The 17,317-nt window shown below is 38.4% G+C and overlaps 1 protein-coding gene across 3 annotated transcripts in view; it reads left to right on the top strand.

Moving 5' to 3' along the window:
- Window positions 1–17,317, top strand: part of LOC108972910 — a 136,521-nt gene that overhangs the window by 76,687 nt on the left and 42,517 nt on the right. For all 3 annotated transcript variants that reach the window (XM_018939806.1, XM_018939822.1, XM_018939814.1), the window contains 3 exons: window positions 6,556–6,614; window positions 10,858–11,269; window positions 13,473–15,220. In XM_018939806.1, the coding sequence (XP_018795351.1) occupies window positions 11,249–11,269; window positions 13,473–15,220 (1,769 nt within the window). In that variant the 5' untranslated portion in view covers window positions 6,556–6,614; window positions 10,858–11,248. The remainder of the gene's footprint in view (window positions 1–6,555; window positions 6,615–10,857; window positions 11,270–13,472; window positions 15,221–17,317) is intronic.

The raw sequence follows: 17,317 nt of genomic DNA, 5'->3' as shown, positions 1-17,317 counted from the left end.
TGCCGTTATTTAATCTCTTTGAGAAGTGATATTAATTTTAATTTTCTTGTCTACACTTTCTGCATATTTTTGCTTTCATCTCTGCAATCAGCTTAGTGAAATGGAACAACCCACTTGAGCTGGGAAAATGTGGCTCGCTGTTTGTACATAAATATTTAGATGAGCCACAGCAATGAGGTGGGGGGAATGATGCCGCTGTTGCAAGCGTGCGAATCCGCGCCAACATTAAATCAGCAAAGCCAAACACTAACAACAACCAAGACGAGAGCACGCTCAGTGGCACACATAATCGATTGAACGCTGAACTTTGCTTGCAACACGTTTTCGCAATAACAACTCAACAAAAGTCAAGCATACTTACTAACGAACATGTATCGAATTAATAATAATGTGGAAATGTGGTAACACAGTCGTCTGCGGTTTGCAGCGGAGTCGATGGCTGACTCGTCTCCAGGACAAGCGCTTCGTTTGACATTTTTCAGCAAGAGCATACACAGAGTGTATGTGTGCTGAATTATTTTCGAAGGAGAATATTATTCCTTATTCGCATTCACAGTTAAAACTGGCGTTTTGTTCGATAAGTTTGATCGCTAAGAAGTGATATTTCCATTTAATTGAGTAATCGGAAGCCAAAGACAACTTCAGTGAGACTATCGTTGTTGCTTTCTGTTAATGTTGGAGCAAAACATGCTGGAAAGTAGAGATTCTCAACCTTTTTTCGAAGGTTTTGTGATGTCTTTTCTGCGCACTTCCTGGTTTTGGTGGTCTGCAAGGTATCAGGGAAGCATCATTAATCATTAAAGCTACGTCAATAGTCAGACAATATATATTTTTCAGTTTAAAGTGCAATAAAGATATTTTTTCGAATAATTTATGATATAATTTACAATAGTATTCAATGATTTTGACTATTTTGGGAAATGATTTCAAAGGCAAAAGCAAGCAAAACTGTCTCGCAGACATCTATCGTCTATAAAAACATACCCTTATTTAAGCCTAAATTAAACCTCGAGAAATTTCATTGTGACTTCAAGCCGGTAATCGCTGGGAAACAGTCTAAGCCGCTATTAGCCTTAATGAGAGAAAATAGCACGCATTTTAGTGAGACTTTCGCACATGCATTTTAAATTTCCGGGAACGGTTGCTCATTTCCTTTAATTATTTTCATTTCATGATATAAAACGAGAGATATTTGAGCCTGCCACTTGTAATGTCAGACATGAAAAGGCAGTAAATTCAATTTCAGATTCGTGTGCTTAAATGCTTAAACTTCTAAATACCCAAATTTATTATTCTAATTTCAAATCAAATTTGGGATAATTCAATGAATTTCACACAGTATTCTCATTTTCATTAAACATCAGACATTTAGAAATATCCTGTCTCCATAATCACGCACACATGCACACACACACACACACACATATTCATAGCGCTTTTCGCTTGCGGCAACATTTTCTAATTACGAATGCATCACATCAAATGCGCCGTTCAACGCACGAACACATCAAAGATAGCACGTACGCGAGCGTTTATTTATGCGGCAGCGTTTGCATTTGCTTGACTTACGTGTTTGTGTATCGAAAATGGTTTAATGAAATGTTGTGCAATGAAAACTTATTGGTCGCACCAATCCACCCACCTGGCCCTGCGCGTATCCGCTTAAACACAGCACACTTTTGCACTTCTGCAACGCACAAAGTGCTTGCCACAAGCTCGCGTCGCCCTTTCCATGACGCCATTTCAGCAATGTTTTCCGAAATTTAATTTCAATCCATTTCAATTTCATGTACATTTCCTTTTTTGCATACAATTACAACAAATATAGTATTCGATGGAAATGAATTTGCAAGCGCATTTCCAAACATCCGTCATGAAATGTAATTAAAACTTGCTAAAAGCGAGAGCATAATGATTTGTTGTGCAGTGCAATTGAATCTATTTTGGGCGCATATTTCTATGCGTTTTGGAAAATGGGCATTCCACGAGCATAAACGAACACAATCATACCTTTTCGACGAGAGTAATCAATCCATGATTTTTTTCACTTTGCTGCTCGGTTGGATTTCAGCATTTCCATTTAGTATATGATTTGATAGGGAAAGAGTTTCCAGTGATTTATCGTCACAAAATTGCAAATTGCAAGCAATTATTTCCATATTTGTGTAGCGATTTGTAGTTTTCATTATCGGCAATAAGCAAAACGCAAATTTATTCGAGAAGAGATACAGAGAGTGGTTTGACATGAATGACGTAAAGGATTTTTAGAGCCGTTTTCAATGCCAAAGAAATATTATTATTTATGCTTTTCTGCAAACTGACACATTACAAAATTCTGGAGTAGTTCAAACAATTCGTTAAGTTTCAAGAAAAAGTGGCTTTATTCTAAACTGATCTAAGTGACTTTTAAATTTTGGCTTACCGTTGCGTTTATAAGCATTCGAATATGTACATAGCTTATGTTAGTGATTGTATAATATGAATAAAATGTTGTGATTATATTGCTTCAAGATTATGTGATTTCAATTAGTTTTACATTGCTTTATTCGCGTTTTCAGTTAGACACATTTCACCAAGCCCTTGGGGCTTGTTTTTCAAGTGTCAGTGCTCAATTATTGACAAAAACTTAATGTTACCATCAATGAAAAGAGTTTCACACAATGACGGCTCTGAAGTTCAAAGCTTGTGTTTTGAAGGTTAAATTCCTCCGTTCTGAAAATCGGACTCACAATTAGTTTTTCTTCTTCTTTCCCACTATAACCTTTTGCGAGGTCACGTCAGTTGTACAACCCAAGTATTGACAGGTTGTTATACTCTCAGTTCTTCCATAGTATGCGAGGGTGCTCTTGCTTCCATTGTCCATTGTCTCGCGTCGAAACTTCGAACTTTTCGCTGTATCATCCATACATGGTCTAACTAGCGCATTCGTTGGATTTGTATGCGATTCCATGCCGCAGTAGAGCTCATACAGTTCTTGGTTTCATCTTCTTCGATATTCATTGCCCACGTGAACGGCTGAAAAGGGCTCGCGCAGAACATAATTCGGGTTGTCAATGTCCACATTTCTGCGCCGTATAATAGGGCGACAATAATGGGAGCGAACTTTTTGTTCGTCGATCCCTCTGCTTTTCATATGCCTATTGATCCCAAAATAGTACCCGCTGACAATGGTTTTTGTCGCTTGATGTGCAGACTAAGCTTATTGGTGGAATTTATGCTGGTATGTATCTAGAACCGAGACGTACTTCCTAAGGGACGAGGTATCTTTGTATGCGACTTTCAAGCGCTCTGTCTTGTCCTCCTTCACATCGCTTTTTTTTGCAGATGGAAGAGGCTGCACTGACAGTTCTGTTGTTAATGCTTACGTTGTCAATATCATCAGTACACCCCTAGTAGTGCTGTACTTTTAGGGTAGACAATACCACCGCCGTCCAGATTCGCGGCACCTATGACATTTCCAGCATTATATTGAAAAAGACGCATGAGAGAAAATCACCCTGGTAAAACCTTGTTTCGGATAGAGCGGCTCGGCATACAATGGTTTTTTTATATTACCTCAGATAGATTTTCTTACTGCTTAAGCAAAAGATCTTTCCAATTTGTATGACCTATTACATTAGCCCCGAACTGTCTCCGCGATGAGCACAATTGCTCACTGAGATGAACAATCATTTGGAAAAGGCAATTACCTCGATAGGTAAATATGTATATCTCTGACATAACTTTACTTTCATTCTTTGAAGTATTTGTGAAATTGAAGCCTTAAACGAATACTTGCAGCAATTGCACGCTATCTGCTTCAACTGCTGCCAATCGATTGTTAGGTTATGCAATCGAGCGTGACTCGTCACAGCGTCTGCCAATGGCCGATCACTTAACTTTGTGATTATTGGTGGGAACTGCTAATGCCACGTTGACGTTTGCAGCTCTTCGACTGCCCGATTGACAGGAAGGCAAACCGCTCTATCGCTAAGTAGGTGTGTGTGTGTTGCTTGCTCGTTGCTGCATTCCTGATAGCATTAAATTAGCTCATAAACAAAACGGCATTGCATTGTGGCGATTTCACTTTTCATCCGCCGAAGCTGTCATTAACCAGAAATGACTGTAACTTGGAAACGCTTCAGTGAGCAGATACTTTTGCTAGCATGATTATATATGTATGTATGTGTGTGTGCAGATATATGCAACAGGAAATTATTGCTGATCAGAGATTGTAATTTGCTACTTGGTTGGGTAATTGACCGCACCGACTTCTTGCCGTCCAGATATTCATAAGCACGTCTGTGGGTGGAAGCCACGATTATTTGCAAAAAATATGCATTTAAATACTACAAGCATACATTCATACATAAATATATACGGAATGCTGCAGTGATAAAGTTAAATGCATTGTTGCCGGAGCTGATAAAGCATGCGACGTTCTTAGGGTGGTTGTGGTTGCGGCCGGATCCGCGGTGAGCTAAAAAGTTCGAAATTATACAAAATYTTTTCTAACAACATTTTCATTTGAAAAACTGCTAATTATAATTATAAGGTATTGCTAATGTGATCCTGACTTCATTATAAGGCTCTGGTAATCATTTGCCAATGTCATTTATACCATGGTACATTCCGTCCGTAACAAAAGAGGCTCTGATTACACGTTCCCACGACAGTCGGGTCTACGCAATCGGAACGGATCCGGACTTTTATTCGGACAAGAATTGTCAACAACATGCTCTGATGACTATGTACCGTATTCCCAACATCAGACCTCTTAGTGGAAATGGCAACCGGACATCTTTTTTTATAGCAGGCGAGTTGGAGTTCGGTATCGATGTCGTAGTTTTGACAACCTGTAGTTAATTGTAATGAAAGCAGCACAAAAACCTCGGATCTTGACCAACTTATGAAAGGTGAAAACATTATATAGTTTAACAACAGAGACTGAAAAGGCAGAAACGAAAATGGTTGAAGACAAAGCGTTCAACACTAAGGCGAGGAGAACACCATGATGGAGCTGGACCGACGGATTGGAAGAAGATATGAAAGCATTTTACGAAAAAGTGAAGAAAAATCGTAAGTGACAGAGCTGTTTGGAGGTCACAAGATAGCAGATCCAAACTCCCCAAGCCTTATAGCGTCAAAAGATGATGATGATGACCCATAATAGTAGATAGCCAGGCGATTAAATCCTTATTAAAACACACAGTAAAGGGGAGAAGATGCTTGGCCTGCAATATAGCATGGACAGAAGTGTTAATTAATTTTTAATATAAAGCTAAAAGGATTGGTTGGAAAGTTGAAGTGTGAGGCGCAGGAGCACGTGACCGCAAGTGGTCTACATTGTTGAAAAAAAAACTTATTCCATGTGCAAAACTGTATGTATGTATGTATGTAATGCTTGTGACACCACCTTTGCAATGCAATCATAACAGTTTTATTCCGTTTTATCCCGTCATATCACCCCCCACACTGGCTTCCAGATACTGCTGCGCAATGCCCATTATTTCGCGCCATATTTGTGTGCACCATATATTGCTTCCATGAAGAGATATATGTATTTCTGTATTCTGTGCGAATAGCGGGAACTGTCGACATGTACCCCCTGTTTGGTGCCCTTTTCAGTTTTAATTGGCAATGCGTGCCGACACGGCGTAATTGCATTTCACGATATACCGTTAACGATAATACCGTCGGTGGGGGAATTAATGTCTTTGCAGCATTCATAAAAGTTATATGTGTGTGTATTATATGCAATTTTAATGTTTATGAAATTCCTGATGCCACCGATGAAAATGAAACTTTGTTTCGCACATCACGTCCAAATCCATTTCATCCCCTTCAAAGTAATAAGGCTGAGCCTTTCGATATGCCAACTTCATCAGCAAGGTCTCTAATTGTTAATCGATGGTTTTTCAACACCAAATCTTTGATTTTTTGAACGTGAGCTTCGTCGGTTGAAGTTGATGGTCGCCCTGGACGCTCTTCACCTTCGACCCGTTCACGGCCGGCTTGGAACTCACTTGTAAACATTTTTTTTAGACATAGCCATGTCATCATCCGCAGCAGAAAATTGATTCCGTAAACAAAATTTAATGCAAATTCTTTGCTCACGAAAAACTCACTTTTAGCAGTTCACAAAACGACACGTATCTCAAACACTAATGAATATTTTGACATGAAATTTGACGTAAATGTGACTGACAGTACTACCAAAAAAATAAAATAATTCTCCTTCGACGCGAGCAGTTTAAATTCAAATGTCACCTTATTTTTTGGGCACATACATACACATATATATATATATATATTATATATACTAATATTACTTTACTCTAATTATCTAATTATGCATTCTGCATAAGTTCTATAAAAAAGTGTTTGCTGAAAGGGTGCAAAAAATTGGTTAAAGATATACATACATGTACGATACTCTTATCTAATATACCTATATATAGTATTATGATATAATATGAGAGCAAGCATAAGTATAAGCTTGTTCACATTATAATTGAATCCATTTAAAAATGCTTACAACTTCTCATATTTAACTTTAATTTCTTTCTTTTTTAGATTTCGTACAGAAGATACAAACACATTTGACGATAAATTCTGCGCCGTAATTGATCGAGGTAAGTGTAGAATGAGCACGTTGGAAGCATGCATTATTAATTAATTTCATGACCATTGAATATGAAAAGCTGCTTTGGTGAGTGTGAATTAGTCTGAGTAACGCTTTCACTTGAAATATTGCAAATATGAATATACTCCATTTTTAAAGCATTCTAAAACCAACTGAATGCCAACTTAAGCGCGTATTGAAGTGAGTTTTTTCATGTTTAAAGTTTTTTTCTTAAGCCTTATTTGGTTAAATAGGAGAATATACGTATATGATGAAAATTATCAATATTCGATATTTCTTTACATATTTTTATACTCGTATACCAGCAAATGACTTTCGAAAATTTAAAAAATTTAAAATAATTTAAATTTAATTATACTCAATTTACTCAAACTGAAAATTTAAAAGAAATTTTAGCCGAAACTGTAACCGAAGTTTTAATTTTTTTTTATAAAAATATTTAGAAAAAAAATTAAATTATACGTTTTGACAATTTAGCACATGTTTCTGTGGTGAGGTAAATCTCTCGCCTTAATTTCTCTACATAGTATACTATACGTAAAAATGCAACTGCAGGTAGTTCCGAGGAAATTCTGCCCAGCGTTTTTCTCTCAGATCCTCAAATTGTTTTATTGAGCCACTGCCTGAGTAACCTGGCTCTATATACATAAGTGTATGACATATTTATATTTTTATCGTCAAATCAAATTCTTAGATTTGAAAACTATTTGCACTGGGAGTCCAAACAGCCTTGAAGAAGCTTCTTGTTGTCAGAAAACTGAGTGAATGTAACCGTCAGTGGTGAGTGCAAAAGCAAATCATTCCCGTTTATTTGGTTGCACAAATCCGCAGCTAACGCCAATGTGCTAAGTAGTTCAGTCCAAAAGCAAACAAAAAAAAATTCTTGTTTTTACTCATAAAAAGTTTGAAACCCGAATATTATCGAGAAATAAGGCTGTCAATTGATCAGTTAGGTCACGAAATTAGATAACGTTACACTACCTTATGGTTGTTAGTCGATTCAATAAGTGCTGATGATGACAAAAATAATAATAATCATAATTCTAAAAATAAAGCGAGCAGTAGAAGTCAAAGTTATATACCTCTAAAAATCACACCCTTTATGATGTGAAATATTCGATAGTGCGATTTTCAACCACTCTGTATTAGTTTTCCGCCTGAAGGCGCATACACACATTAGACGACGATGAAGTTACACGCGTAAAATATCGGTTTCGATGTTTTGTATTTAGTTTGCGGTTTATCTGTGAAAGTACGACAACAATTCAAACTACAAACATAAATAATACACATACTCTAGTTTTTCCACTTTGCTTTGGCTAGRATAGGAGTAATAAAATTAACTGCATTATTCCACATAAACGCYCAAATGAAGCATACACACACACGAMCAGATACATTTAAGGGACTAATGTGTGTGCGYGTGTTTGCTCAGTGAGTAGGGATTTTGTTGCGTTTTTCCGCAGCGTTTGCACTAGCTTCAAGCGCCGTAATGTATGCAATGGTTTTTCACTTGTCGCTTCATAGTGTGTACAGCTGTTTGCTGCTTGTTTTGTTTTTGTGGCAAATTTCGGCTTATTATTGCGCAGCCTCGGATTGCTCATTCAACTGAAAATTCAGGCGAATATTTTGCGGTTGAAAAATGGAACGCCGAAATGGCAGGAAATATCCAAAACAAAAATATTATTCGCAATAATTGTTTTATTTTTATTGAAATCGGAAATGAGCGATTTTTTGATAAAAATTCAGTGGTTAATGGTTAGCTCGGCGTGTTTATTTTTCACATTCTATGTTTGCATACATTTATTAAAATCGGATTTTTTTGTTATTGCACTGATGAGAACAATTATTTGCGCTATTAAATACTTCTCGAACGCAATTTACATTGGTATTTGTGTTTGCACTTCGGCGACGGCAGGAAAATGACAGAATCATGTTGTTTACAATGCGTGTAATATAGCATGTATTTAATTTACATAAATATATTCATTATATTTAGTTTAGTTTCGTTCGTTTAATTTATTTTCCATGCAAATATGAGCTGGTTCGTTTTTTGCTGCGGTTAAAACAAATGCATTCGAACGGGAGCGTTGTTAGCGCTAATTCGCCAAAACGATTTTAAAGCTCTTAGGATTATTGTAGACTCTTTATTCTTGACTGTGGTATTTTGCATTCAAATTCGCTGATAATACTAATAATATCCTACCAACAATCAAAGTCAAACAAACTCTCAAACTTTGCGCCAACTGGCGCGCATGATAATATTTGATTTTAAGTTTAGTAAATGTAATAAAAATGTATAGAATAATTTTTTTTTCTGAAAATTAATTGCCAGAGATTTGCTGTTAAAATATAAAAAAAACACTGAAAATAAAAAATGTGTTTGCACGAAACCTGGAACTCAATAAAAATGTATGAGCTCAACAAATAGACGAAAAAAGTCTTTTCGTATTTCTAATCAAACTCCAACTTATTCTTATATTTACAATAGAATGAACTTTGACGAACTAAATATGTACCATTTTGGTCGACCAAATTTTTCCATTTTTCAGCCAGAGACATTCTTCCATCAATGTAAAACTTTTCATTTTTTTTTTTTTTTTGCAAAAAACTCCGATAAGTAATTTTCACTTTACTCCATAACCGATGGTGTTAGGTCAGGACATATGGCGGATGCATTTAAATTTCCCAGCCAAGCTCTCCCACTTTTTGCCGAGTCATCAAAGATATGTGTGGTTGTGATGGAAGACGAAGCCCTATCTGTTGAACAGTTGTGCGTTTTTTTTCGATAGCAATGCTCAATCTCATCAGTTGTTGACAGTAAAATAAAGAATCAATCGTTCGACCAGGCGAGAGCATTCCTTTCCAATCTCACAAAACACTCAGCATAACCTTTTACGATCGTTTGTTTAGCTTCACCACTGTTGGATCTTGAGCTTTTACGCACATTATTGTCGTATTTGATCCACTTTTCATCTCCTGTTACCATTCGCTTCAGAAATGATTCGATTTCATTTCGTTTCAGCAATGAATAGCAAATGTAAATTCGGTGCACTAAATTTTGCACAGACAATTCAAACGTCGAGCTTCTTTTTGTAGCCAGCCTTTTTTAAATGGTTCGAAACCATTTGATGAGGAATGTTAAGTTCCTTAGCGATGTCATAGCTGCTTATGTGACGTTCCTGGTCAATCTTTTCCATCGTTTCATCGAATTTTTCAACGATAGGTCGACCAGAGCGAGGTGCATTTTTCACATCGAATTTTACAGAACGGCAGCGGGCGAACCGTTGATGTGCTACACGAACTGATACGGCATCGTCTCTGGACACTGCTTGGCATACTTCCCCTTTTTATACAAAAAATTCAAAATATAGCGAATTATAAAATATTTCTACATTATTTTCTCTCATTTGTTAACAGCTGTAATTTTTTACTTTGAATGAAATTTCGAAAAGACTTTATCGGTTACTAATATAGAAACAAGTTCGTAATGTGTTATTTTTATGTATTTTTGTCTCTTTTACTTAAGTTCAGTTCATCGAGTCTTATAAAGCAAAAGTTTGCGTATGAAGAAGGCTTATAGAAAATCAAAGATTTTCATATCAAAATAAATAAAATACGATTTATTTAGAGTATTCTTTAGTAAGTCAGTAAATTCGAATAAATTTTCACATATAAATGAACAACGGTGCAAACGAGCATTCTAACAAATATATTTATCCTTCGAGTGTATGTGTGCAGGCACTTTTCCAAATGCATTTCCGTTTCAGTAACTTGGCCACAACAAAGGCAACCCCATTAAACGGTATTTTATTTAAAAAGAATTTCGAAAAAGCCAACTTCATTTATTCACATGTTTGTGTAGGGGTGCGTGTGTGCAACTGCTTGCTAAATACTGCCATAGAAATTTAGATACATTGCATTTACCGTTATACACGCAAACATCCATTTCCTCAATCGCTTGCATTTTAATCGAGCAAATTGTACAACAACACGCCTCTGTGCACAAGCCACATTTTTATAACTGTATGATAGCGTATATAGTGCTTTGATGTGTGTGTATGTGTGTGTGTGTGTGCGTATGTATGTGTTCAAGCTTCTTTTCATAGCGTAAGTACACTTCCAAGTTTTTTTTTATTTCAATTTGTATTTTCCGTTATTGACTCAGGCAGCACTGAAAGGGTTATTTTAATTTATTTTTACTTTCCTTTTTCCTCTTTCTACTCACACAGCTTCGCATAAATCTCCTCCCAAAACGAAAAAGCATAAGAATAATCGAAAGTAAGGAAAGCAAGAAATGCGACCAAAAGTAACTAAACATTAAACGCAAGCGAAAGCGAAAGAGAGCACATATAATTGTAATAAAAATAAGCGCGCGTACTAAGTCTCTCCGCGTTCCAGCAACTAGCAATTTCCGCTTTATGTGTATCCAGTTTGCTTTGTGCTTTTTTATCGCACAGAAGTAATCTGCGCTCTCCATCTCTGTTTCTCCAACACACACACTTACTCTCTAAACGTCTATTGCACCGACCGATCGCCCGAGCCGCCTCAAGCCCTTACTCACAAATTCGTTTCCATTTCGACTAGTTGCTGCTGTGCGCCACACCCTCACCCCACGCTGGGATGGCCGCACAGCGCCCCCATGTAAGTAGTGCACATGTCATAGCCGCTGCTGCTGTAGCTTAGCGCTGCTGTGCTTTCTGGAATTTGTGTACCGAAAGGCAGGCTGTAAAAACGCCAGCGTCCACCCCCCGCGTGGACTGCAGTTCCAAGCAACAAGCGCGCACGGCTTGTAATCAATCTGATGTCCAGCATTTGATTTACACCACAATTTGCTCCCGTTCCGTTCCGTTTTAAGAATTTCGTTTGAGTTCAGTTTTGTTTTGCGTTTGTTTGCTTGTTTGCCTTTGTATGTTTTTGTTAGAAAAATTGTTTGTGTTTTTTTCAGGTTTTTTGCAAAATTTTAATTTTTTGCTGAGCTAATTAATTTCTGCATGCGAGTTTATGTTTATTATGCTGTTACACAAACACACAACTAATTAATGCTGGGAATGTGATTCCGAGCGCGATACGAAGGCTACACACATTTTTGCTTGAACGTTTATTTTTATTAACGAATTATAATAATATACTTTTCTAACGAAAAAACAAAAATTTTTTAATTTGTTGGAATTCCGACTCTTAAAGAAATTAAAAATCATGCTTAGTATGTGAAATATATCACGCGAGTTTTTCCTTCCTTCATGTAAACCGATTTGCAAATCAAAGAAAACATTTTCGAAATTCGCTTTTTATTGACTGTAATGCACCTCACCAAAAAGCGGGTCGCCCTGTAATTAATTTCTCTAAAATCTAATAAAAGTGGTCCAATGATTGAGTAAAAGACTGGTCCACAATCTTCTGTGGCATAATATTGTCTCAATTTATGAAAAATTATTTATAGACAATCCATACATATGTCTTTAGTTATCTATTGGCGTGTTTTGTAGACATATTCAAGTGTCACCCTAATAGTCGCTTAAATCGTCTTAACTTTCGCATGTATTTAACAAAATAGAACTTCTAAAACTGCAGATCGCGTATGCCAAAGTATAGAAGATCATTTATGAGCTTAGAAAGCTTTAGTACTTTCTGCGTGAAGGTTTTAGATAGCGCGCTTATATTTATTATTTAGTATATTAATGAGTATTGTGGAAATGTATATTTGTATACTCTGTATTAAAATAGTCTTTCTCTAGGGTTAGAATTTGGCAGCAACCAGGATTAGAGCTGTATAGAACATTCATTAATCTGAACATTCCAATAGTCTTGTCAAATTCGCTTATCTTAGGTCAGTTTCCAGGCTGAACTTCCTTAAGCCAATAATAAATTCATTTGAGCAGCTAAAAACGAGGGTCCAATGTAATGCTCAGAGCTCCTAAGTGCGGAACGTCTCATAGCAATAAAGCGCCTTGAGTCAAAAATTTGTTGAGGTGGCTAATATCTCTAATTCGCTTGGTTTGCCGAAAGAATAGTTAGTTAATCTAATATCGCTCGTGGATTGCTATTTGTAATCCTTTGTGAAGAGTTAGAGAAGAAAAAATCTTGTGTTCGAGCTTATAAATTAGCAAAAACGCTTAGTAGCCAATACAAATTTGCAAAGGCGCTTAATTGCAACATCCGCATTAAGAATCTACAGATCACGAGTTTTAGGCTTCCTGTTATGTACCAATCTTTGAAGCTTTTCTTTCAAAAATGTCTCTATTTTTCAAGAAAATGTTCTCTAAAATTATTGCGCTGTCTGCAGTGACGGAGGTTCCTCAGCGGAGCTCATAACAATCATTCACACAATAACTGATGTCAAAATACAAAGGGAATTTTTGGTCCAAACTAACAATGAAACTGAAAAGAATAAACTTTTTTTAGAATTTGGCATACTCATCAATAACTTATTTGAAAAATAAACGCACATCTAATCAGAGGTTCATCCCTTCTGGACGCACATTCGATTCACATGTGAATACTTTTGATGCGCCGCAAAAAGCATTTTAATCAAGTAATTGGTTTCACTTCTGTGGTGCGGTGCCTTTGCCAGATCAAGCGCATTTTTGCGAAATTTGTTGCTCGTTAAATTTCTATTTGTTGAACTAACCGAAATTAAGTTGTAATGTTCGCATTATTGTTGGTTGAATTTTTATGGCTGGACAGCCACGTTTTGCAGTTTCAGTTCGCTTCCAACAACAACAAACTAACAAATGTTCGAAATGCAAGTTCGCTGCCACATATTAACACATGCAGACCAGCACAAACGAATTTCCTGTTGCAATTCGGAATGAATACAAAGAAATCATGTAACGTAAACATTTAGGTTAACCAAAATGGCGGAAATAGTTTGGACGATGCCAGAGCAAAGCGGAACGAAAATTTACGAAAACTTTTTCAAACGAGCAAAAAAGCAACGAGCACGGCAAAGCTGCAACGTGGACAGAGCGAAGATGGAGCTGGGCAATTCTACTATAACTACAACAACAACAAGACAGTGCCTAAAACAAACGGCGATGCGAATACAGTTAACTTTCCGTATGATGATGACGACGCTGTGCGCTTACAAAAGAATGAAGTTGCTGACAGCGGCGCGACGGCTTCAGGTTTCGACCAGGCTACGGGCAGGTGGACTCAAGGAAGTGGACAAATTGCCGATGACACTGCTGCTGCCAACACTGATTACAACAACGCCAATGCGACGGTGAGACGCAGTAAGAGTCGCTTACGACGGTGGAGTGTGAGGAGCAACAGCGTGTCGGGGGAATGGCGCCTGGGAGCGAGTCCCTCAGTGGCCAAGCGACAATTGAGTAAAAGTGTTGTGGACACAAATCAATTGGCAGTGTCAAGCAATCAATCGCGATTGAAACAAAGCGTGCAAGACATGAACAGCCATTACAACAAAAACTACAGCTATTATTATAACAACAACGATGTTGCGGCAATGGAAAGCAACGAAAGTCAAAAAAGCAGCGACTACAATGCGCTCTACGAGCTCGGTAGCAACGATGCCACTGGGGATTGTCTTAGTCGCGACGATGCTGACATTGAAAGGGACGAAACGAACGCAGTGGGAACTGACACAAAGGCAAACACAGTCTTTGACCAGACCGTTGATGACGATATCACAGCAGATGTTGCTGCACAAAAGGAGGGGCGGTGGAGCAGTGCTTACTTGTATGACACAGGAAATCAAGTCACTGACCGACAGCACACGCCAGCACCGAACCCCTGGTCAGCAGCTCCTTTGAGTGCACACAAAAATCGGCAGCAACAACAACAACAACAGGCGCAATTACACACAACTGAGTTGCCTGAAATGAAGCGAGTGAATTTAGTCACAATGACTGGGAGTCGAGCGCCCAGCTCTACCAACCGCAATAGTACGGCATTCGCTTCACATGTCAGCGCGACAGCAAGCGAGCTGGAAAACTGTGTCACACAGCATACAACCCTAAATTGCATTGCAGTGGTAGGTGGCAGCTATGCACGCAACAATGTGAGTCCCCGCACTCCACATGTGGGCGGCTTCGACGTGCCTTATGAAGCCTCTACTATGTGTGCCACACTGCAGTCCAGACAAGAGTTGCCGCAAAGCACCAATGAGAGGACGTCAACAGCAGCTGCACCGCAAAGCTCACCGCACTTGCAACTGCAGTCAAGGCGAGCGGAAGCGGGAAGTCCTACGAATAATGCCAGCCAGGTTTCGGCGCTCTTCAAAACGCCGCTTGTGAAGCGTGCACGTGGACACAGCGTGGACCGCTTCGGTACGGACATCGCATACGCCGCAAATGCCCAGTGGATGTCTGAACGGGATATCAGCAGGAAAATTACTACCAAATTTGGAAAAGTTATGACAGCGCCAGCCACGTCTGCTAAACCACAAGCGACGGTGTCAATGGCAGGCGAAATGCTACAAGGCAACAACAGCAATGCTGCGCCTGACGAATTGCGGTGGCAGCGGCTAGGGCAAAAAGAAATTACGGGCATTACTACGCCACGGCAGCAGTGGCTCGGCGACGGCGGCCGTAATTACTGCCCCGCTGCTCAGGCTGCTGAGCTGGCACATCAAAGGTAAATCTGCTGGACGCTAATTTTCATGGAATGCAATTTTTCTCTACTTTTTTGTAATAATTGCCGGAGATATTTTACACAGGGGGTGTGGGCTATACAGAATATTTAAATAAAGGAAAACTTAATCGGCTCTACTGCGCACATACTTACTTATATATGTATGTTTGTACATATATGAATGAGCAGTGGAATGAGGTAAAAAACTGCGGCTCTAGAATGCCTCAAAAATTGCAAGAATTTACGATTACTCTTAAATGAAAGTCAATTATTTCAACAACTTATAAATTAATTTAGTAAGTGCATTTGATAGCCAGCAGAATTTCTATATTCACAACAATTAAAAATTCTCGGAAGATGGAGTCATATGTATAAGTTCACGTAAGTGAGGAACCTTCTTTTAGCGCCATTCACTTGGCAGTGGCCAGAAACGCTTCTTTTACATGTGACCCAAGCAGCTCATGACTTCCGGTCTTAGCCCATGTATCCTTTGGGTAGCCAAAAAAATCCATTTGGAGGCGAGCTAAGGCCAAAAGGCGACTCATCCTTCCCCACGGTTCCGAGCTGGTCATCTAGCTAACTGAGCGCATATTGCGGCTGTTTGATAAAAGTTGTGAAAATCCCCTTAAATGGAGGACTATATTCCACTTTTATCTCTTTCCATAAATTTATTTAGGATATGTAGCTAGATCAAGGTATTTATGAAGTAAAAGTGTTCTCAGAATTGCCTGGAAACTTTCAAACGACACGTTTGCGACCTATTATCAGACCTCAAGACAATGCTCGTTCGATTATCAAGACAGTGCATGGCTCAATTATTTGCTATTACGTTTCACCTTCTCTCTCAAACCATTTTGAGGTTTCGATGAAACTTCTTATGTCTGATATGCTATTAGTGGAAATCCATTCAAGGTTTGGTGCTTGATGGATTCCAAGGAAAATTGTTTTCTTGTTCCCTGCTTGTTGAAATTATCTATTGATCTCTCCTTTGATCGATCCTGGCGGGCTTGGTGTCAGCTCCGCCTCGGATTCATTGAGGAAAGCTCCTGCCCTTGCCAACTCGTCTGCTTTTTCGTTACCGAAACTGTTCCTGTTGCCGGGAACCCAGATCAAGTCTAGTTGGAGCCTGTCTTTTATTGAATTTAGTGCTCTCTTGCATTTGTGAACTATACTGGCATTTGTCATGGGTGAAGATAAGGGCAGGAGCGCCGCCTGGCTTTCGGTAAATATAGTTGCTATATGTATATTCTCGTGGTTTGCTAATAGTGTCTATTAAAATCCAGCTTTGGGAGAATGTAATCTGATTTCCTACTGGTGAGCTTGTTTAGGATTATACTATGTCCGTAGTTCTGCTGATTCCAACCACTCAATTATTTAATTCTTCTCGCCGCAATAGCTGCTGTTTTGTGAATAAAAATGTCCATGGGTAGTTGATGCGGGACGCCTCAGTCGGACATGACCTGATTGCACCAGTAACACCCGTACATGCTGCGCTTTGTATTCCATTGAATTTTCTAATGCTGTATTGTTTGTTCAGCGCTGGCCACCATACCAGAGCTCCATATGTAGGTATGGGTCTTATGACAGAAGTATATATTGAATGATTATACTTGGTTTGAGGCCCCAATTCGTGTCGACGATTCTCTTATAAGTATAGTAGTCTATGTATGCTTTATTTATTCTTTTTTCTAAATTTATTTTCCAGCACAGTTTGGTGTCAATGGTGGGGAATAGAGTCTTACCGTTTACCGGAAGTTGAAACTGAAAGATTTTGGTTCTGCTTGTGAATAGCATCAGTTCTGTTTTGTTAGGATTAACTCCTAGTCCATTGTTCTTAGCCCATAGGTTTAACGGGATACAATCTAAAAGAAGCAGTTTTTTTTTTTTTTTTTTTTTTTATAAGCAGAGTATCTTCTTTTGTTTCTGCTTTAAGCTGCTGTGTTAATTAGTTACTTTCCTGAGTACATAGTCGTTCCTGTGGCATTAGCACCTACACACGCTCGGGTTCAGAAAGAGAGCACAGGTGTCTGTGGCTATTCCTCGCATTTCATTGGCGCTTACAAAAGACTCACTCACAAAAGACGGCTTAGTATTCGCAAT

Source organism: Bactrocera latifrons, unplaced genomic scaffold, assembly GCF_001853355.1.
Source record: "Bactrocera latifrons isolate USDA-ARS-PBARC rearing strain unplaced genomic scaffold, ASM185335v1 scaffold_11, whole genome shotgun sequence".
Taxonomy (NCBI): domain Eukaryota; kingdom Metazoa; phylum Arthropoda; class Insecta; order Diptera; family Tephritidae; genus Bactrocera; species Bactrocera latifrons.
Note: the sequence above shows the minus strand (reverse complement) of the source record. Positions and strands in the feature narration are given on the sequence as shown.